Raw genomic sequence first — 22393 nt, forward strand, 5'->3', positions numbered from 1 at the left:
AAAAATGTGTTCCCTGTCTGTTCTAATTTTTTTCTAAATTATAGAGTGACAATATGAGATCCCCAAAATTCCCTCCGTAAAACATTTGACTCTAATATGTCAAACAAAATTAAACAAGAATTTTGAAACTGACTTCATCCAGTGTTTAGATTTTTGTACTAGAAATTTATGCAAATTAGTGCTTATTTCATTAAACAATGCACCATTTGCATATTTAAATCTAACATTTTAGAAAACTTGTAATACAATTTTTTTTTTCCAATTATCAATGTAATCAATCAACTGAATAAGTAAGGTCATAACTATTAATATTTTTTTACCCTATTCACCTTCAGTGTCTCGCCTTAAATTTATATATAATCTGAAATTTTGAGAAGGTTGTGGGTTTAAGTCTCGGTACCAGCAGAGATTGTAGCTGGGAAGTGAATCATCAGCACTATCTGATGTGGTGTCTGGATTTATTTTGTTTATTTCTGTTTGATTTCATGGAACTCAAAGATGGAGATCTGGTTGTAATTGCCAGAAGGCATCATGGGAGTTTGTTCAGATGATTCTGGAGTGACGCTCTGAGCTCCTTCATGTTTGTGAGATGTTTCTCGACCAGCAGATTCATCATCTCTGTTGTGGACAGGAGTTAAACTATTTGGTTTTATTTAGTCATTTTAAAGGGTATCATGTGGCTATAGGAGGATCCTGGAGAATCATGACTTCCTGTGACGCTCTGGGGTGCATTTTCCAAAAGCATCGTAAGCTAATGATCATTAGTTTAATTGAACTCTATAGAGTGGTGGAACTATGACGTCACTTTGTAGGCAAAAACCCGGAAGCGAGTTAGCATTTTAGCACTTCCGGTTCCATCGTCCCAAAGTCAATGGGTTTTTTGAATGGGATTTTGGTTAAATCCCTTAAATAAGGTCCGTGGTTAACACAAGCTCAAGATACGTTCACATACAGTTATTTTCTCTTACATTTCTTAAAAAAGACGGTTGCTAACAAGTTGCGAAATGGGACTACAGGCGCTGTCGGAGACATTAAACGTCGTCATGCGGAACAGTTTATCAATTTATAGTATTTTCTATTTCTAGTACAATTAATTGTAGAATAACCAAACTAGTTCTCGACAGTGTTGTTTTAGCATTGCCCCAAAATGCAACCACAAGTTTCTTATAGAAAATGCTGGTTTTACTACTGATGTAACCAGTGGAGACTCTGGGTTCGTACCATACAGTAAACTCATATTACCATTATTTCATGTAAACACCACCGGCTTTACGTGGTCGTGGCAAAACTTTACTGATGCATAGTACTGTTAAATGTTTAAGGCCACAAGAAGCTGTTAGAAAGCAGAAAAATTGAGGATTTTCTAGGAGCAAGGGTAAAATAACATTTTGTGTAACCACTTTAACAATATAATAGCTGAAATATAGTGCTTTATTCACTAAAATAAGTTTAATCTTACCATAATCAAAAACTTGCTTACTCTGCTGTTATTTAATAATTTCATGCACTATATTTTTATTATATACTACGTGGAGACTCGTTTTTAATTAAAATATTCATATTAATCACAGATTCATTGACTTTTAATGGACCTTATTTCGAAATGTACAGAAATACGTGCTTTCATATGCGTATTTAATTTATTCACTCCTTATTGTTTATTATTAATGTTTAATTTCAGCTTTATTTTGGCTCTGATTTTGAATTCCAGTTTTATATGAAAATGTTCATGTAACATGAAATAAAATTCATCCATAGAGTGAATCTTTATACTGAACTCACACAAGAAGACATTCTGAGAAATGAATTAGTGTTTTCTGTTCATATTCATATAATGAAAGTCAGTGGGGTCCAGTGTTGTTTGGCTCCCAACATTGTTGGGAATACATTTATTCATTCATCAAATTATCAGTTTACAAAACATCAAAAGACATGAGAGTGAATCATGACAGAATGATAATTTTGGCTGAACTGTCTCATTAAATGCACACATCAGGGTTGAATTTATACATTTTATTTATGCTGTTTTCAGTCCTGTTTGAGCAAAATTTTCTTCTTGTTTTTCCTTTATTTTATTCAGTAGGAGTCTGTGATATAATACAGAATTATGAAGGAATTAGATGCAGTCAGTCCAGCTGACTTCCTATACATTTCACAATAAATGTTTAAAACGAACAGAACTAAAACAAAGTCACAGTTAGATTGTTTATTTTTTTTAATTGTTTTATTTATTTTTTTAAATTATGGGAAAAATCTAGAAACACTTTACAGGAAAGTTTCATTCAGAAATGCATTAGCTAAAATAAACTTTTAATTAGCAATGCATATTTTTACAGCATTTATTAATCTTTATCAGTGTTGGTTAATACAATTTTTAATGCAGTTTTTAAAATGCATTGTTTATGTTAGCAGTGCATTAACTTATGTTAACAGATACGATTTTTTAATAATGTATTAGTAAATGTTCAAATTGACATTTATATAAGTTGAATAAATGCTGTAGAATTGTTTTTCATTGTTAGTTCATGTTTTCTAATGTGAATGAATGTGAACAAATGAAAGCTTGCTGTAAAGAGTTATTAAAAATCTGAATGAAGAAGACTTAATTTTCTTTTATCAAACGTGGTTCTGTTGGTTTTCTGTTGATTTTACTGACAGAAGTTCAGCTGTATATTGATGTCATGCAGATAAAAGAAGAGACATCTCACTGTAACTGATTTATCTTGCAGCTCAAAGCATTATAGGTAGAATCTCTCGTTAATCTATTCTGAATCATCAACACAGTTTCACTGATGATCCAGATCCAAACCCAAACCCAGGATAGAGCGGCTGAGTGAATGTGGTGTGGACTGTGTGGATGAGGCTCATTGTGTCAGAGACGCTGTAGAAGGACAGAGTTCCTGCACTGTGATCCACAAACACTCCTATTCTACCAATGATGGGCTTTATAGGGAGAGCAGTCACTGTTTTATTGTGTCTGAGTGAGTATTTGTCAGGAGAGCAGATCAAACTCCAGGACTGATCATTACATCCAAACCGACACTCATCACCATCTCCCTTCCTGCTGATGCTCTTATATGACACTGATATTCGCACACCATTATTCCCCCTCCACTCCAGCTCCCAGTAACAGCGTCCACACACACTCTCTCTACACAACACCTGACGATACACATCAAATCTGTTTGGATGATCTGGATACGGATGATCTGTGTTAATACCAGTAATCTCTCTGTTGTTCTCAGACAGACGGAGGCGTTTATGTGCTGTGTTCAGATCCAGAGTGAGCCGATGGGAATCTGATGGAGATAAAACACATCAGAATCAGGAATTATGAATCTGTTTGATCTTTTCATGTAGCTGAACTCTTCATGTTCAGTGTATCATCAGTGTCTCAGTACAGATGAGCAGATATCCTGAGCAAATCATCATTTACATCAGCAATTAGAAAACTCTTCTTTCACCTTCTACAGGAAGAACATGAACACACTCAATGAGTTTTTCTGCTTGTTTTCTTACTGACTTACATTGTAGGAAGTCGTTCCTGGTCTTGGGATCAATGTTGGTGGATGTGACTGTGGAAATCAACAGACATGAACAGTGTGATTCTCATGATCCTGCATCCATTCCTAAGACATTTCTAATATGATGTTCTCCATGAAATGACTTGATGATGGGCTCATTTCTAAGAGCAGATGAATCTCCAGGACTTTACCTTTATCTGAGATGTTCTTGAGCTCCTCCTTGCAGAAATTCTCTAGTTTGTTTCTCAGCTGATGGACAGATTCTGTCAGGTCATCAGAAGAGAAGAGAGAAATGAAGGGATCGTCATTTCCATCTGTAGATTCAGGAGTTGCTGAGAAAGACTGGAAACCAGGGCTCTGAACCGGTCCAAGGAACAAAAACAAAAATGATCTAAATTTGAACAGGAATGTAACCAGAAACAGAAGCAAAGTTAAATGTAATAGTTCCGAACAGAAATGCTTTTTTGAAATTACCATAAACCAGCTAATAAGTGTGTGAAATGCCTGCGCTCAGCTGTGAATTCATCAAAAGTTGCAATGGCAAATGCAGGGTTTCCCATCGAAACGGTCTCTCCCGTCTCGTCGCTAACCCCAAGGCAAATCCCTGTGTACTCTGATACTGAAGCCTGATTTGATTTGATTTGTGTAGCTGCACAATGCAAGACCCTCTCTTCACTGTCTCTGTGACAGAAGCCAAAGAAGAAGCAAGAAAGCTCAGCCTGCTCATCACCATAGAAGCAGCCCCCGGCAGAGGAAGAAGCCTGTGAGCCTTCCCCTACAGCCATTTGGCACCCTCAGAACAACTTCTTGAGCAAATTTCCTGAACCATTTTTCAGTGGAGATGTTTTAAATGTCGCAGTGCGAGTGTAGCGTGTGAAGAGCTTACCAAGACGTGGCGAACCCACTACTTGGCTTGTGTTAACCCTTCCACTTCAGCCGTTCCCACCACTCTTGACTGCGCTAAAGAAAAAGGGTACAGCAATCTTCCCCCTTTTGAAGAGGCAGTGGCTGCCTGCCATTGACCCACAGATTCAAGACAGTAGTGCATACATGTCCTAGTGAACAGGGCTTATGCAGTGGCTGGCAAGGCCGTTCAAGATGTTAACTTTGAAACAGATCCTCATGCAAATATGTCCCGAGGACTGTTTTTTTGCGGTGGATCTGAAAGGCACTTACGTTTAAGTCCACATAGCCCCCCATCACATAAAGTTTTTGAGATTTGTGTTTGAGAGAGTGGTCTATTAGTACATGGTTCTACTGTTTTGACTGTCTCTAGCCCCTCAAATTTTTACAAAGTGCATAAATGCAATGCCCTTCCCTCTGAAACCGATGGGAATCCACCTTTTAAACTACCTCAACAATTGGCTGATACTGGCCAGATCAGAATGAGAACTTATCGCTTATAGGTCATTGTTCCACCTGGAGCGTCAATCCTACCAAGAGTCTTTTGACCCCCAGACAGTGAGTTACCTTTCTTAGGACGATTATAGACTTTTTGTCTATAGACATGACCCCTCAGGGCCTTTCAGAGGATGGAAACTGCTACACATGCGGCCCCTTCAATATTGGCTCAAAACTCATGTTCCATCCCATGTTGTATCAGAGCCATGGCCCCTTGGACAACTTCTTGCCTGTTTCAACCAGGCACCTAACTGAGACTGACCTCCAGCAGGAAGATGGCCACAACAGATGCTTTTAGCTCGGGCTGGGGAGCATTTTTTTGAGGGCAACCCAGTGTTTGGCTCCTGGTAAGACCAAAAGCAATACCTGCACATCAACTGCCTCGAGATAATGGCGGTCTGAAAACCTTCCTGCTGGCCTTAATAGGTCACCATGTCCTAGTCCGATCGGACAGCATGATGTGATGGCTTATATCAATCACAAAGGCAGACTTGGGTCACGTCCTCTACAGGTTGACTCAATGTCTTCTGTTTTGGGCACAAAACAAATTCTCGTTAGAGCAACAGATTCTAGTATTTGCCACTTACACTATATGTGAACTTACTAGGAAATAGTTTGGATGATAAAACATCTGGAAAGAACAAATGTCCATCTAAGAGCTGATGCACATCAAAGGAGTCTCGTAGGGTTGAGTAGATGTGTTTATAAAAAGCATCTCAAAGGCTACGATTAGATTGACCATTAATTATAACTTTAGAGCAGTTAGTGTCACAGCAGGATCTGTCTCAAGTCCACTATGATCATGTTCTTCTAGATCTCTGTTACCTGCAGGAACTGGATGTGATCCTGTGTGTGTGAAAGCTGCTCCAGCTCAGCGTCTCTCCTCCTCAGATCATTGATCTCCTGCTCCAGTCGCTCCAGTCGTCCTTCAGCTCGACTCACTGCTCGCTTTTCCTGATCTCTGATCAGTCGTATCAGCTCAGAGCAGCTTTTCTCAATGGAGCGGATGAGCTCAGTAAAGATCCTCTCACTGTCCTCCACTGCTGTCTGTGCAGAGCGCTGTTAGGACACACAGTGATTCAGGCTTCAGTGGGACTGAAAGAGACAAGAGAGTCTGAACTGAGACTGAGACAAACTTCTCTTCTTCTCCAGACTCACCTTATGAGACTCCACAGTCTCTCTCAGCTGCTGAACATCTTTCTCTCTCTGCTGGATTCTCTGCTGGAACGTCTCCTGCGTCTCCTTCAGCTGCTTCTGCAGGACAAACGGATGATAGTGAATGTCTCAGAAAACTACTGCCACTAAATCATCATGTGAACAGATCAATCCAGGAAACACTGATAACTAATGGCTGTAGGTACAAACTCCAGAAGGGTGATGAATATAAAGGCCTGTTTCACACTGCAAGCATAATTATCATGGAAGTGAAACTGACATAGATGTATATCTTCACATTAACAGTGTTTCTATGTAATTAAGCTTCAGCTCTACACACAAAATTAACAGACCATTGGATCACTTCACTGAGTATTAACTTGATCGTTAGTTGTAAATACCTGTTTCTCTGTCCTCTTTTCAGCAGCTGATACGATGTTGTGGTTTTTATGTTCAATAATAGTACACAGCACACATATACATTTCTGGTCAGTGCAACAGAAAAACTCAAGGATCTTCTCATGTTTCTGGCAGATCATCTCCTGCAGTCGTCCAGTGGCATCAGTCAAATTGTGTCTCTTTCCTTTAAACAAACTCTCATGTTGTTCAAGGTGATTCTGACAGAAAGAGTTTACACACACCAGACAGGACTTGACAGCTTTGTGTTTTCTTCCAGTACAGACGTCACACTCCACATCTCCAGCTCCAGCATCACAGTCAGCAGGACGTTTCCTCTTCTTCAGTTTCTCCACCACTTCAGTCAGCATGGTGTTTGTAGCTAAAGCAGGTCTTGGACTGAAGGTCTGTCTGCACTGAGGGCAGCTGTAGACTCTCATCTGATCCTCCTGATCCCAGCAGCCTGTAATACAGCTCTTACAGTAACTGTGTCCACAGAGAATGGTCACTGGATCCTTCAGGAGATCCAGACACACTGAACACGAGAACTCATCCTGAGAAAATCTGGCTTCTGCCATTTTACTGCATGAATACAAAGACACAAACGCATAACTGCTCAACCACACTTCAGTTTCTGTTTCACAAAGCACTTGTGTTTCCTGTTTCCTGGTTCTGTGTTTGAGGTACGCAGTGTTGGGGTGTATTTACATGTAACGGAATAATGCCATTTAATTACAAAATAAATGTAAGTCACTGAGATTACAAAGGGGTTACATCTGATTTTTTTTTTTCACACACACTTACAGACTAAGACTTGTTTCATAAATTGCATTGCATTGACTGCTCTAAAATATGAGACACTAATGTTTCAGGAGTTTAGGACACAGAATATTGAACATGCTTATTTGATAACGGTTTTATATATATGGCTGTCTTGACAACCAATCACAACATTCCCTGCATTACCAATGGTTCCTGATGGTTTCACACCTAATTCTTCATGAACAATTGTACATCACGTATAAATGATTAAATACAATATTAATGGTTGTTATTAAGATTGATTTAATTTGCAATTGCTACAATATGCTTGGAAAAATATGATCAGAATATCAACTCCCATAAAAATATTTTTGGCTCATTTTATCTGTAAAAGAAAACCTAAAGTATATATCAATTCAGGGCTCACAAAACCGCTAGCCCGACATCCCGGGGCTATTGTGTTTTCCAGTCGGGCTACCAAAATGTTTGACCGGCCTGTCCGACGGGCTATCTTAAAGTAGAGGGCTCCCGCATGTCCTTAAAAACTCCTCAATTTAGTTGTATCCAATGTAAGGCCATGAGTTTTAAATTGGTTAAATAATTTAAGAAAAGTCTTAATTATAATTTTAAGAGTCTTACAGTTGGGGACGGAAAGGCGAGAAACGCGATGGGGCTGGATAAAACTTCAAAAGGCAATGATGTCAAATATGCGCGTTGCACGTTTCAAAATCAAATCGCGGCACATGTCTTTATATGAATGTATCTGAAGGGAACCGACTGTCCTCAGAAACATGCCGTTGGCATTTTCATTTCATGCATGATAAAACTGCATTAATGCTGCTTTGTGTACAGCCGTTACTAGGGAAACCGTAGTATTTCAGCGCTCCTAAAGCACCACCTCTTGACAGAAAATGAATTTTTATTTCCAATACATTTTTTCAGCTGTATAAATTGCAATTATTGACCCATGTTTTTATGCAGCAAACACAGACCTGTAAATGTGAAAAGTTAATGTGCCAATTAAAAATCTAAACAAATAAGATTAAGTAATATTTATGTTTTAAATAAATATAATAAACTATATACTTGATTTATCCCTTTTAATGGTATAAAGGCTAAAATGCCATGGTATAAGATATTTTGTTTTTGTGTGAACCTTTATCTGAATTATAAATCATGTCATTTAATGGCTTAATATTCATTGTCCAACCCCACTCATACTGTTCATTTTACTTGTGCAGCTCTTAAAAAGGATCATAAATTGCCCTTAAATTGGTATTTAAAAATTTTGTTGTTTGGAATTGCTAAAATGTGCTTAGAAATAATATGATCAGAATATCAATTTAATTATAAAATAATAAAAATTAATAAATATCAAAATAATAATTATGCATGCACTGTATTTTACTCTTCTGCTGTCATTGGTAATGCAGGGAATGTTGTGATTAGTTGTCAAGACAGCCAATCAGAATTTAGCAGCCTGTCTCTGATTGGCTGGAATTATGGCACATTGTAACACTGGGTTGTGTTGAGCAAGTGAGCGGTCAGCATTTAGAGAGCACTGAGGGCGGGCATCAGGGGAGCAAGCGAGTGAAACGTTACACACGCAAAAGAGAAGATCTGCACACATCCAAAAACTTTTTTTAAATGCAAAATTGATTTTCGTCCGCTCAAAATTATTTCTCCTTTGAGATATGGACATTTTCTTCACAAAACTCAATTCACGAGCGTGCAAAATGCACTTTTTAACGCTCAAAATACGATTTATCGCGAATTGTGGCAGAGTTGTAATCCCATAGCTGGGCCCGTTATCTGACTTACAGGGCATTGGGAAGGTTACGTATTGGGCTTCAAAAGTACTGACATGCTTGCCTGTCAGCATTTGTACTTCAACACAGTTCAGGTTGTGGCATTTTCCATAGGGATCCCATGACGTCATGCGATGTAATGTCAAATGTGACTAACTGATAGAGAACGTCTCGGTCACTCTTGTAACCCTCGTTCCCTGAAAGAGTAATTACATAAAGACATAGAGGTTTCAAATGACTTTTTATAGAAAAAAGAAATCTCATCCCGCTTAAGTAAATGGGTCCAAAATCGTAGATCAGACTGACATCCTTTGTCTAAACAAATTAAATCATACAGGCTAGGAACAGATTACGATAACTGCAATAGTCTGGAGATAAACGTGCATCCATGGGGAATAATATGCATGGCAAAGTTTAAATGTCCTAATAAAGACAAAAGGTCTCGCTTAGATGCATTTAATTTCTGATTGGAAAGACAACAGAATTTGTTGAATATGATTAAGCTTGATTATGGACAACGAGGCTCTTATGGCGACACTGCCTAGAAGTATACTCAAAAATTCAATATAAGGTGAAGGATCTGTAGGATCTATGATGACTAAAAGTGAGGCCACCTGATGCCAATAAGATGCCACTGAGAGGGATGGAGGGGCATTGTTTTAAAGGCATCAGTAATATCTGCTTTGCCCATTCAGGTGCCTTTCCCTGCAGTTTTAATAAATTGTATGGCATGATCTATGGCGTAAGCTAGCGTGAATACATTTTGGGATTCAGACTATTGTTACTAGGAGTGATACCGTTAAGCCTATGTTATACTTTCTGCATGCGCGAGTGCATGAGAGTCTGCTAGGGTCCACGTGTTGTAAAAATCATCATCAGAAGGTGTACGCGGACACTCTTTGCAGACATCCATCCATAAATACTGAACATTAGTATCTGCTAGGACTTCACATACTGTATCTGACTGATATTAATGTATTGCAGGCAGAAGAAGGCAGCGACATGTTCATCCTGAACCTGGAAGCAGTCAACACATAGAAGAAGCAGAAGAGTAAAAAACGACCACATGCTGCCTCCAATCCCCTGGCTGGATGTCTCCGTTTGGACTTGGGCAAGGTAGGTGGTATGTATCTGATGTTATAAGCATTAGCCTGGGCTTCAGTCAACTGGTCAGCCAAAAATCCTTCGCCGGGATGCCATGATAGGTGTTCTCTATGATACTTCGGCCCAGGAATGTCAGTAGTCGTACACTCTTGTTATCACGGTGCAATGGTGAAGTCTTCCTTGAGTTGTTGGAATGCTTTATTGGCAGGTAGTGTCCAGGACTGATACTTGGACTTGCCTTTCAACAGGTTGGTCAATGAACTCGGAAACGCTTGTGACTGAAGGATTGACATCACATTCAGTAGTCTTAATTTTATTAAGCAGGGATATGAAGATGCTAGAAGAGTTTTAGTGGCTGTAGATTGTACTTTCATTCACTGCAATAACCACAGAGCAGCCAAGCTTCACTGCAGCACTGATCAAGGCTACAGAGATTAAAAAGCTATGGTGCGTGCATGGTTATTAGACACGTTAATATTCTGGTCATATTTTTTTTCCAAGCACATTTTACTTATTCCTGGCAAGACAGAAGTTTCAGGAGATAGACTAAAAATGAACTCCCAAAACTTACTGCTAGATTCTTAAAGAATTTTTTTTAAACAGTGGTATAAGAGGATGTGATGCTGGTCTTTCAAGAGTCACTCTCAACGTATCTGTCCAACAGTCTTCATGTATTTCACAACACTTCAGCATGTTATTAAGTGAGGGTAATTTTTTTTAAGGATTTTTTTTACCCAAGTCTCTTAGAACCGGGCACATTGCTCTTCTAGAGACTCTCCAGGTAGGTTTTAGTTCTGGAAAATGGTGGCGCAGGAGACTAAGTGGTTCCTGATGGTTTCACACCTAATTCTTCACCTTAATTCTTAATTCGTTGTTCTTTTGTCAAAACGTCTTCAGGGCCCCAAAACACCTTCAGACCCCAGAGGGTTAACATGTGTCTTTTCTTCTCCACCCGTTTTTCTTTCTGATTGTGCTGACCCAATGAGCATTTCGCTGTCCGACGGTCATGCCTTAACTTTGAAAATTCTAATATTGCATTAGTATTGCTTCCTTCTCATGGGCTTTTCAGTCTGAGTATTTTATCTGTAAAAGAAAACATGCCGTATAATTATGCCCTCCTGAATACAAGGAATTTTTTACTTTCAGCCTTTATGGACAATTATATATCACTTATAAATTATTAAAATGCACAACTAATAGGTGTTATTATGTATTATGACTGATGTGGTTTGGAATTGGTGAAATGTGCTTGGAAAAAAAATATGACCATAATATCATTGTGCCTAATAGTTATGCATGCATGACTGTATATTTAGGTTTTCATGTGTTTGCTGTGCTAATTTATATTGATCAGATTTTTGTTGTTAATGTTTTGTTTCTTCTTTAAAAAAAAAAAAAAGTTAGAATTGAGAGAGAACATTATTGAATTATGTTTTGGTCACATAACCCATTCAAATACATGCATAAACACACACATAAATTCATACTCAATTTCAACAGCTATTTTAACCTCTGATCTATAATAGACACTGGGAGACAAAAACACAAAACACTGAAAAGGACTGAAGCTCCATTGGGTGAATAATGAGTGATTTATTGAATGAAAAGTAATTTTGATAGTAAGAATGAAATGATTGATGTGACACTACGTTAAAAAACTAAATGACTGATTTCAATCAACACAAACAGAAAAGCACAGAAACACATGGTCACTCATCAGGACTCACACACACTGATCTTACTTTCTATATGAGGATTTACTACACACATTTATTCTGGCATGTTATTTCAGTGAAAGAAGTTCAGCTGCAGTATTAATATCATGAAGAGAAAAGAGACTCTATAACATCTACTGTTACTGATTCATAATTGTAAAAGCTAAAAGCATTATGGGTAGAATTTATCGTCAATCTATTCTGATTCATGAACACAGTTTTACTGATGATCTATTACCAACCCAAAACCCAGGATAGAGCGGCTGAGTGAATGTGGTGTGGACTGTGTGGATGAGGCTCATTGTGTCAGAGACGCTGTAGAAGGACAGAGTTCCTGCACTGTGATCCACAAACACTCCTATTCTACTGCTGATGGACTCTACAGGGAGAACAGTCTTTATGTTATTGTGTATGAATGAGTAACTGTCAGGAGAGCAGAACAAACTCCAGGACTGATCATTAGCTCCAAACCGACACTCATCACCCCGTCCCTTTCTGCTGATGCTCTTATATGCCACTGATATATACACACCATAATCTCCACTCCACTCAATCTCCCAGTAACAGCGTCCACACACACTCTCTCTACACAACACCTGACGATAATAATCAAATCTGTCTGGATGATCAGGATACGACTGGGCAGTGAAAGCCTCAGTCATCTCTCTGTTGCTCTCAGACAGACGGAGGTATCTATGTGCTGTGCTCAGATCCAGAGTAAGCTGATGGGAATCTTAGGGAGATAAAACACATCAGAATCAGGAATTATGAATCTTTTTGATTTTTTTCATGTAGCTCTTCAAATTCAGTGTGACATTAGTATCTTAGTACAGTACAGTTTTCTTATGGACTTACATTGTAGGAAGTTGTTTCTGGTCCTGGAAACGCTGTTGGTGAATGTGACTGTGGAAATCAACAGACATGAATGTGATTCTCATGATCCTGCATCCATTCCTAAGACATTTCTAATGCAGGGTTTTTGCAGGATTTTTAAGCTCAAATTTAAGACTTTTTAAGACCTTCAAAAATAAAATTAATACCATTTGCACTGGGTAGGGCAATGCCTAAAATAACATATTAAACTGTAAAATGGCTGTAAAAAGCATAAGCACAAAAATAAAGTTTAAAAAAAGTTAAATAACAAATTAATTATAAATTATTGATATCTCAATATTTTCTGTGATTTTATCAGTAATGATATTTAGACAATATTTTTCTTAGTGCGTTATTGTGCTGGTATATTAAGGACTATCGTGGACAGCTGACTTCTGAATTTTTTTTTTTATATTCTTCATATTCTGTGTTTTCTGTTCAGTACACAGCATTGAAAGAAATGAATATTTTCCAATCAGTTTAAATTGATTTTTACCTTTTAAGGGCATTTCTACTTTTATAAAGCCATTTTTCTAAAGGTGTGCATTTTTTTTTTGTCAAATTCTTGCATTTGGACTGTTACCAATCAAAAGAAATCAGTATCAATAAAATTCTTCTTGGAAACATAGAAGCTGCATCCGAAGTGGCTTTTAGATGTATTTACACATGGTTTAATGCAGCTCAGAGGCACATGGAATGTTTTGACCTTTAGTTACAAATACATAAATAATGTTTTGATATTTTACGCATAAAATGTTGAATAATGATATTTGAAATTATTTAAAAATGCAAAGATACTTTAAATCTGAAATTAAAACCACTAGTAGGTCTGGCTGGTGAGGCCGGTGATTCCGTGACATTACCCCCTTCCCCTCTGCAACTAGGACGACTGCGCTCCCTGGGAGCAGGACGGTCTGGGTGGGCCTGATGGAAGTCGTTGAGGAGAGAAGGGTCCAGTATATCGTCTCCATCCACCCATGATCTCTCCTCAGGACCGTACCCCTCCCAGTCTATGAGGTACCGGAGCCGGCCGCCTTGCCGCTGGGAGTCAAGGATTTCTTTGACTTGGTAGATGGTTTTATTGGTGATGACCTCGGGTGGAGGAGGGGGTATCTCGTGCTCTGTGGATGGAGGGAGAAGAGGGTTAGTGAAAGGTTTGAGCGGGGAGACGTGGAAGGTAGGTGATATGCGATAGTGCTTCGTTGATTTATCTTGGGCAGCCAGAGTCGGATGTCCCTGGTGGACAACCAGACGTGGTCACCACGTTGGTAGGTGGGATTGGCGGAGTGACGAGCGTCTGCATTGTCCTTGTGTCTCCGGACTGCCTGCTGGAGATGGACATGAGTCCCATGTTCTCATGGAACAAGAAGTCTACCACTGGGACCTCTGAACGTTCCCCAGTCCAAGTAAAACAATGGCAATTGGTATTCGAGGACACATTGGAATGGAGTGAGTCTGGTGCTTTCCTGACGTAGGGAGTTCTGAGTGTACTCTGCCCAGGGTAGGTACTGGCTCCAGCTGTCGTGTCTTGTCTGGGTTTTCATGACAGTAGGCCCCGGAGATATCGCCCAATCTCCTGGATCTTGCACTCGGTCTGGACATTTTTCTGCAGATGGTATGCGGAGGATAAGCTGACTGAAACTCCCAGAACCCTCGCCAGACCCTGGAGATGAACTAGGGCCCGTGGTCAGATGTCTTCAGTTTCTGAACACGTGTTGAAAAATGGCTTTGGCTGTCTCCAGGGTGGTAGGTAATCCTTTGACATAGCGAGCGACATCCCAGGCCATGCTGGGCCACCAGTAGCTGTAAGACGAAAGGTGGAAGGAATGTAGCTTTTCCCTTCTGGACCTCCCGGCGGAGCAGGCTTGGTGAGAGTGGCGGCATGGATTTGGTCGTCGAGTCCCCACTAAATCGGGCACATGAAGACTGTAGGTGGAAGGATGGGGTCCGGTTCCTCTGAGGCTGGATGTGCCTGTCATTGCTAAAAAATTCTGTCAGTGACGGACAATTTTCAGTTAATGTGACCTGTGAAATGAGGATATCATTGATGAAGATGAGTATAAACTGGTTGAGCATATCTCTGAAGATTTCATTCATGAAATTTTGGAATATGGAAGGTGAGTTGGATAGGCCATATGGCATCACCTGGTGTTCATAGTGCCCGGTAGCTGTCACAAAGAGGATCTTCCCCTCGTTGCCCCTGCGGATGTGGATGAGGTTGTAGGCACTTCTTAGGTCAAGCTTGCTGAAGCCACGGGTGCCACGCAGCTCTTCTAGGGCTGCCGGAACCAGAGATAGGGGATAGTCGAATTTCACCGTTAGGTTGTTAAGTGCACAGTAATCAATGCAGGGTCGTAGACCCCCATCCTTCTTCGCTGCGAAGATGAAACTCAATGCTGCGGGTGAGGTAGATGGATGGATGAACCCCTTTTGTAAGGCCTTTTGAATATTCTCCTCCATGCCGGCTCTCTCCAGGATCAAAATAGGGTAGACATGTCCTTTTGGTGGTTTGGCCCCAGGCAGCAAGTCAATTGCACAGTCCCATGGCCGATGAAGTGGAAGATGTGTGGCCGCGACCTTGCTGAAGACGTCCTGGTATTACTGAGGCATAGGAGTGGTATGATGGGAGTCAGGACTCTCGACAGAGGTGGAGAAGATGGAGAGGTTTGTGTGTGCTGAGATCGGAGTTCCTAGGTCTGTCAAACACTCCTTCTGACACTTGGCGCTCCACTTGAGGATTTCTCCTGACTTCCAGGCTATGGTAGGGTGATGTTTGGTGAGCCAGGTCTGTCCCAGGATGATGTCCACCGTTGCCTCCTCCAGTACCAGTTGAGAGACTCACTCGTTGTGGAAACAACTGTTGCGTGTCTGGTAACGAGCCAGCCCCTTGCCCAGTGATTTTCCCTGGATGTTGGTGATCTGGTAGGTAGAGCTGTTTTTGCAATGGGGAATTTGGAACCCGGTAAGGCAGCGAGAGGAGATGAAATTCCCAGAGGCTCCAGAGTCCACGAGAACTTGACTGGAAAAGATTGGGATTGGTACATTAGGAGAGCATTGATGTGTGGCATGCAAGAAACATCAGGAGTGGTTTGAATGTACTCACCACTGGGCATGGTGGACAAACAGGGCAGGTATATAGCTGGTGGTCGTTGGATCCACAATACAGACAGAGGCCTTGGGTGAGCCGGCATGTTGATGTATAGGCATCTGTAATAGATGATAGTTATCCGTGAACATCGGCTCTGGTGCTGGAGGGGACTGGCTGGGTGAGGCGGCTGCAGCGGGAAAGATATCCATATGGCAAGTGGTTAGGTGTTGAGATATATGCACTGCCTTTTGGAGGAAGCTTTCGAGACCTACAGTATCCTCGTAGATGAACATTTGCTGACGTAGAGCGGGATTCAATTCTCGTTGGGAGGCGGAAAGCAGGGCAGCATTATTCTAGCTGCTGTTTGCGGCAAGGGTGCGGAAGCGAAGCGTGTACTCGTGAATGGATAAACTTGCTTGCCATACTTGGAAGAGTTCATCGTGCACCAAGATTTCTGTGGTAGATTTGCTGAACACATCACAGAAGTGTTTTACGAAGCCTTCCAGTGAGTGTATTAAAGGGTTCTGCGAGTTCCAAAGCGATTTAGCAAATTGATGGGGTTGTAGCTCAAAGTATAGAAAGCATTGTAGGAGGTGAGGATGTTTCGGGGATCCACGAAACTTGGTGTTGTATAGGGGCTGGTCTTCTGTCACCCATTGGTCAAGGAGACAGACCGGGAGATTCAAATAACGTGGCATTTATTTCACGCAACAGAAAGGAGCTTTCAAACATAGAGAGTTTAAACGAAGGTGATAAACGGAAACTGGATAAACAGTCTTATCTGAACGTAATTCCACTTTTCCTTTGCAGGTAGATGAGTTCGAGCTCGGCTGGTAGACAGAAGCAGGTAAGGGACCAGCACGGAGAAGCTTGTAACCTCAAGACTAGCCGACGAGTGACTGAGGTGAATGTGTTTATTTTTGTTGCCGAAACGGAAAACAAGAAATATGGTGTCTAAAAAGTTCTTGTTTATTGAACTGTTGTATAAAATCAATATCACATTTGTAATCAAGTTGACTTTTGGAGACAAAAACTGCATTCTCCGTGTGATATTGATTAACTATATGAAATTATATAAATATATACATTTTCTGCCCCATATCTTGAATTATGTGATCATTCTAAATGCATTTTAATAGACTGAATCATGCAGTGAACGAACACACTCTAAACGCACCAGCAGGTGATGCTTTTGGCTGAAATATGGTGATTTATTAAGCGCTCATGTTTATTTAATGAAATCATAGCCTTTTAAAGTTTAGCCATTCAGCCATATAGCAATTCTGGTCTTTCTGTCCCCAAATTTAAGACATTGGAATTCATAATTAAGACTATCTTATTCAATTTAAGACTTTTTATTGCCTTGAATCTGATACAACTAAATTTAAGACTTTTTAAGGACCTGCGGAAACCCTGCTAATATGATGTTCTCCATGATATGAGATGATAATGAACTTGTTTCTGAGAGCAGATGAGTCTCCAGGACTTTACCTCTGTCTGAGATCTTCTTGAGCTCCTTTTGGCAGAAATCCTCCAGTTTGTCTTTCAGCTGATGGACAGATTCTCTTAGGCAATCAGAAGAGAAGAGAGAAATGAAGGGATCGTCATTTACATCTGTAGATTCAGGAGGTGCTGAGAGAAACTGGAAACCCTAGAGAAAACAAATTGAATCTCATCAGCTAAACACTTTACCCAATAAAACTACTATACTATAAAAGAATAAAACTAGCATGCATTAGTAGTGGTAAACAAAGAGCATAATGAATAGTATTTGACACTTACACTATATTTGAACAATAGCTTGGATAATAAAACATCTGCTACATAAATGTCCATCTAACAGCTCAAGGACTTCAATGGAGTCTCATTGTAAGGCTGGGTAGATTTCTTAAGAAAAAGCAGCTTAAAGGCTACAATTAGATTGACCATTATTACTAATGTTTATGTAATAAGAGATTGATAAAATGTTTGTCTGTGAGTCTGGTGTCACAGCAGGATCTGACTCAAGTCCACTATGATCCTGTTCTTCTAGATCTCTGTTACCTGCAGGAACTGGATGTGATCCTGTGTGTGTGAAAGCTGCTCCAGCTCATCGTCTCTCCTCCTCAGATCATTGATCTCCTGCTCCAGTCGCTCCAGTCGTCCTTCAGCTCGACTCACTGCTTGCTTTTCCTGATCTCTGATCAGTCGTATCGGCTCAGAGCAGCTTTTCTCAATGGAGCGGATGAGCTCAGTAAAGATCCTCTCACTGTCATCCACTGCTGTCTGTACAGAGCGCTGTTAGGACACACAGTGATTCAGGCTTCAGTGGGACTGAAAGAGACAAGAGAGTCTGAACTGAGACTGAGCAAACTTCTCTTCTTCTCCAGACTCACCTTATGAGACTCCACAGTCTCTCTCAGCCGCTGAACATCTTTCTCTCTCTGCTGGATTCTCTGCTGGAACGTCTTCTGCGTCTCCTTCAGCTGCTTCTGCAGGACAAACGGATGATAGTGAATGTCACAGAAAACTACATGATGAATCCAGTAAACATAGGACTGATAACTAATGGCTGTAGGTTCAAACTCCAGAAGGGTGATGAATATTAAGGCCTGTTTCACACTGTAAGTGTAAGTATCATGAAAGTGAAACTGACACAGACATGCTGACAGTGCTTCTATGTAATTAAGCTGCAGTTCTACACAGAAAATAAACAGATTATCAAATCACTTCACTGAGTATTATCTTGATCACAAGTCTAAAATACCTGTTTCTCTGTCCTCTGTGCTGCAGTTGATACAGTGTCGTGGTTTTTATGTTCATCCATCGTACACAGAACACATATACATTTCTGGTCAGTGCGACAAAAAACCTCAAGGATCTTCTCATGTTTCTGGCAGATCATCTCCTGCATTCGTCCAGTGGCATCAGTCAAATTGTGTCTCTTTCCTTTAAACCAACTCTCATGTTGTTCAAGGTGATTCAGACAGTAAGAGTTCAGACACATCAGACAGGACTTGACAGCTTTGTATTTTCTTCCAGTACAGACGTCACACTCCACATCCCCAGCTCCAGCATCACAGTCAGCAGGACGTTTCCTCTTCATCAGTTTCTCCACCAATTCAGTCAGCATGGTGTTTGTAGCTAAAGCAGGTCTTGGACTGAAGGTCTGTCTGCACTGAGGGCAGCTGTAGACTCTCATCTGATCCTCCTGATCCCAGCAGTCTGTAATACAGCTCTTACAGTAACTGTGTCCACAGGGAATGGTCACTGGATCCTTCAGAAGATCCAGACACACTGAACACTTAAACTCATCCTGAAAAACTTTGGCTTCTGCCATTTTACTGCTTGAATACAGAGACTCAAACACACAACAGCTCAACCACACTTCAGTTTCTTTTTCTCTGAGCACACTTGTTTCCTGTTTCCTGGTTCTGTGTTTGAGGTACGCAGTGTTGGGGAGTAACTAGTTACATAACAGAATTACGTAATTTAATTACAAAATAAATGTAATTGTAAGTAGTTGTTACTGAGAAAAATATATAAATTAAATACAGTTGCATTATTTTTGTGAATTGTGGGGACGTTTTATAGACTTCTATTGTTTTTTTATACTGTACAAACCTTATTTTCTATCGCCCTAAACCTAGCCCTTACAGGAGAATTCTCAAAAAAAAAAAAAAAAAATCATTCTTTATGATTTATAAGCCTTTTGAAAAGTGGGGACATGGGGCAATGTCCATATAAGTCACCATCTCCTTGTAATACTTATGTCATACCCATGTCATTATACAAATGTATGTCCTGATATGTCACAAAAACACCCATCCACATACTGACTTCTATCATAAATTGCATTGACTGCTGTAAAATATAAGACAACAATGTTTCAGGAGTTTAGCACACAGAATGGATACATGCTTATTTGATAACTGTTGTACTTCCTGTTTTATTTTTTATTGCATCTTCTATGTGGTTGATTGCTTAAAGCCACTTCCAACAAAGCATGAAGCAGTAGAGATAGTAAAAAACAACAACAACGTACCTCTCTGTCAAACAGGAAGGTGAGTAATAGTCACACTATGCTTGCACATATTCCATAGAAAGACAGAGTTCAGAATATAAAGTAATTGGATCTCAGGTTTGATCTTACTGTCTATATGAGGATTTATTACACACATTTATCTGACATGTTATTTCAGTGACAGAAGTTCAGCTGCAGTATTAATGGCATGAAGAGAAAAGAAGAGACTATAACATCTCACTGTTAATGGTTTATCATTCAGCCCAAAGTATTAGGGGTAAAATCTCTCGTCATTCTATTCTGAATCATCAACACAGTTTCACTGATGATCCTTTTTGAACAACATTAAACCCAGGATAGAGCGGCTGAGTGAATGTGGTGTGGACTGTGTGGATGAGGCTCATTGTGTCAGAGACGCTGTAGAAGGACAGAGTTCCTGCACTGTGATCCACAAACACTCCTATTCTACTGCTGATGGACTTCACAGGGAGAACAATCTTTATGTTATTGTATATGAATGAGCAACTGTCAGGAGAGCAGAACAAACTCCAGGACTGATCATTATATCCAAACACACACTCATTACCCCGTCCCTTCCTGCTGATGCTCTTATATGCCACTGATATAGGAACAAGCCCACTGCACTCCAGCTCCCAGTAACAGCGTCCACACACACTCTCTCTACACAACACCTGATACCAGTATTTTAAATCTGTCTGGATGATTAGGATACGGCTGGACTGTGTCAGTGGTTTTTTTTTTTTTTTTTGACATGTTTATTCAATATTAGCAGGATAAATGTACAATGTGCTTTCCAGAAATACAATCAGTTAACAACAATTCTTTAGACCATTAAGACATGATTTTAAACAATAATAACAAATAATTAAGCAAATCCAAAATAAATAAATATACATTTGAAGAGTAAAAAAAAAAAGATGAAATAAAAATAAAAACGTAATACCATCTACAAGTATTAATGTTGGTGACTAAATAGCCACTAAGTGAAATAGTCACAACCTCTGTAAAAGCACACAAACAAAATATATTTTCTGTATATTTTACACTAGATATGTCCAGTAATATAACCCTATAATGAAGACATGTCACTTAGAACAAAAAAGAAAAGAAAAAAAGAACACTAAAACACAAAAGAACCAAGACCATTCTTTATGAATTATTGAGCCCACCTCCAGGAGGAGGGATCTGACAACCCAAAAGCCCTAATCAACACACAAAACCATTTTTCTCACGTCTGGAGGCAAGTGATCTATAAAAGGAGACCATACATTCTGAAAGCTCTGTATATTACCCCTAAGTATAGCTGCCAGTCTCTCATGTGGCAAAACTGCAAAAATCTCTTTATACCATTGTGTGACAGAGGGGGGCGTGTTTTTATCCATTGAATAAGGATGCATTTCCTTGCCACAAGTAGCAGTTTATCTAGCAATCTATAACCTTTTGCATTAAGTGACAGTGACATTGCCTGCCTTTTAGAAGGGAGCCCCAAAAGAAAGAGACCAGGATCCAATTTTAATTTTATCTTAAGAATAGTGCTAATTTCATATACAATAAATTTCCAGAATCTTGAAATGAACTTGCACCTCCAAAAACAATGAAAGTATGTTCCTAGCTCTGTATGACACTTAATACAAATAGCCGGTATAGAGGGATCAATTTTATTCGTTAAAACTGGCGTTATATGCAACCTATGCAAGATCTTATACTGAGTCTCTCTAAGCCGGTTACAAGTAAAAGTGGATCGAACACTTTTCAGAGCCTCCTGCCAGTCATCGTCTATATAAACATTACATAGATCTTCCTCCCACTTCCGAGCCACAGTGTTCAAGAGTCCAGAGACATTAGAATATAAAAAAGAATAAAATCCAGAAATAAAATGAGCAGCATTAGTTGTGTTGATAAGTAAACTCTCCAAACTGCTAAGTGCTAATGAATTTGTTTTTGCTTTGAAATAATATAATGCCGAATTTGCAGATAACCAAAATGGTGTTGATTTAGGAGATCAAACTTTTGTCGTAATTGTTGGAAAGACATTAGCGAGCCATTCTGAAACAGGTCTCCTAGCACACGAATCCCCTTTATGTGCCATGTTTTAAAGAGAGGTGAACCTATTCCAGGAACAAAATCCTGATTCAAATATATTGGATTCAGCATGAATATAGTTCTGCCTCTCCCAAAGAACCTAGAGATCTGTCGCCAAACTTTAATAGAACTATAGAGTATTTTTCCTCACCATTTCATCATACTTATAGGGACAAGCAAAAAGGCTCCAGATAGAGAGCGGAGAGCAGGCCCAGGAATCCACAGCAGGACACCGATCATAGTAAGACCTAAACCACTCCCAAATAAGTCTGGCATGGCAAGCCCAGTTACAATATAAAATGTTCGGCATAGCTAATCCACCCAACTCCACTGGCATCTGCAGAGATTTAAACTTTTGTCTAGGCTTTTTACCATTCCATATAAATCTAGAAAAAGCACTTTCCAGCTGAGCAGAGACTTTCTTGCTTAACCATAAGGGTAACATCTGAAGAGGGTACAAT

The 22393-nt window shown here is 39.8% G+C and overlaps 2 protein-coding genes across 2 annotated transcripts; both read right to left on the reverse strand.

Annotated features, from left to right (window-relative positions):
• Positions 1-2209: 2209 nt before the first annotated feature.
• On the reverse strand, positions 2210-7858 carry LOC141342131 (tripartite motif-containing protein 16-like). The gene is made up of 6 exons (XM_073846519.1): positions 6482-7858; positions 6084-6179; positions 5751-5984; positions 3716-3881; positions 3528-3575; positions 2210-3299 (listed from the first exon to the last, which is right to left on the reverse strand). Exons 1-6 carry the CDS (start codon positions 7052-7054, stop codon positions 2776-2778), a joined length of 1641 nt encoding a protein of 546 aa, XP_073702620.1. The 5' UTR covers positions 7055-7858; the 3' UTR covers positions 2210-2775.
• Positions 7859-12054: 4196 nt separating this feature from the next.
• LOC141342132 (tripartite motif-containing protein 16-like) lies at positions 12055-19167 on the reverse strand. The gene is made up of 7 exons (XM_073846520.1): positions 18573-19167; positions 18202-18297; positions 17870-18103; positions 17318-17477; positions 15974-16013; positions 12721-12743; positions 12055-12598 (listed from the first exon to the last, which is right to left on the reverse strand). Exons 1-7 carry the CDS (start codon positions 19143-19145, stop codon positions 12072-12074), a joined length of 1653 nt encoding a protein of 550 aa, XP_073702621.1. The 5' UTR covers positions 19146-19167; the 3' UTR covers positions 12055-12071.
• Between the last annotated feature and the right edge of the window lie 3226 nt (positions 19168-22393).

Source organism: Garra rufa, chromosome 9 (assembly GCF_049309525.1).
Source record: "Garra rufa chromosome 9, GarRuf1.0, whole genome shotgun sequence".
NCBI classification, from domain to species: Eukaryota; Metazoa; Chordata; class Actinopteri; order Cypriniformes; family Cyprinidae; genus Garra; species Garra rufa.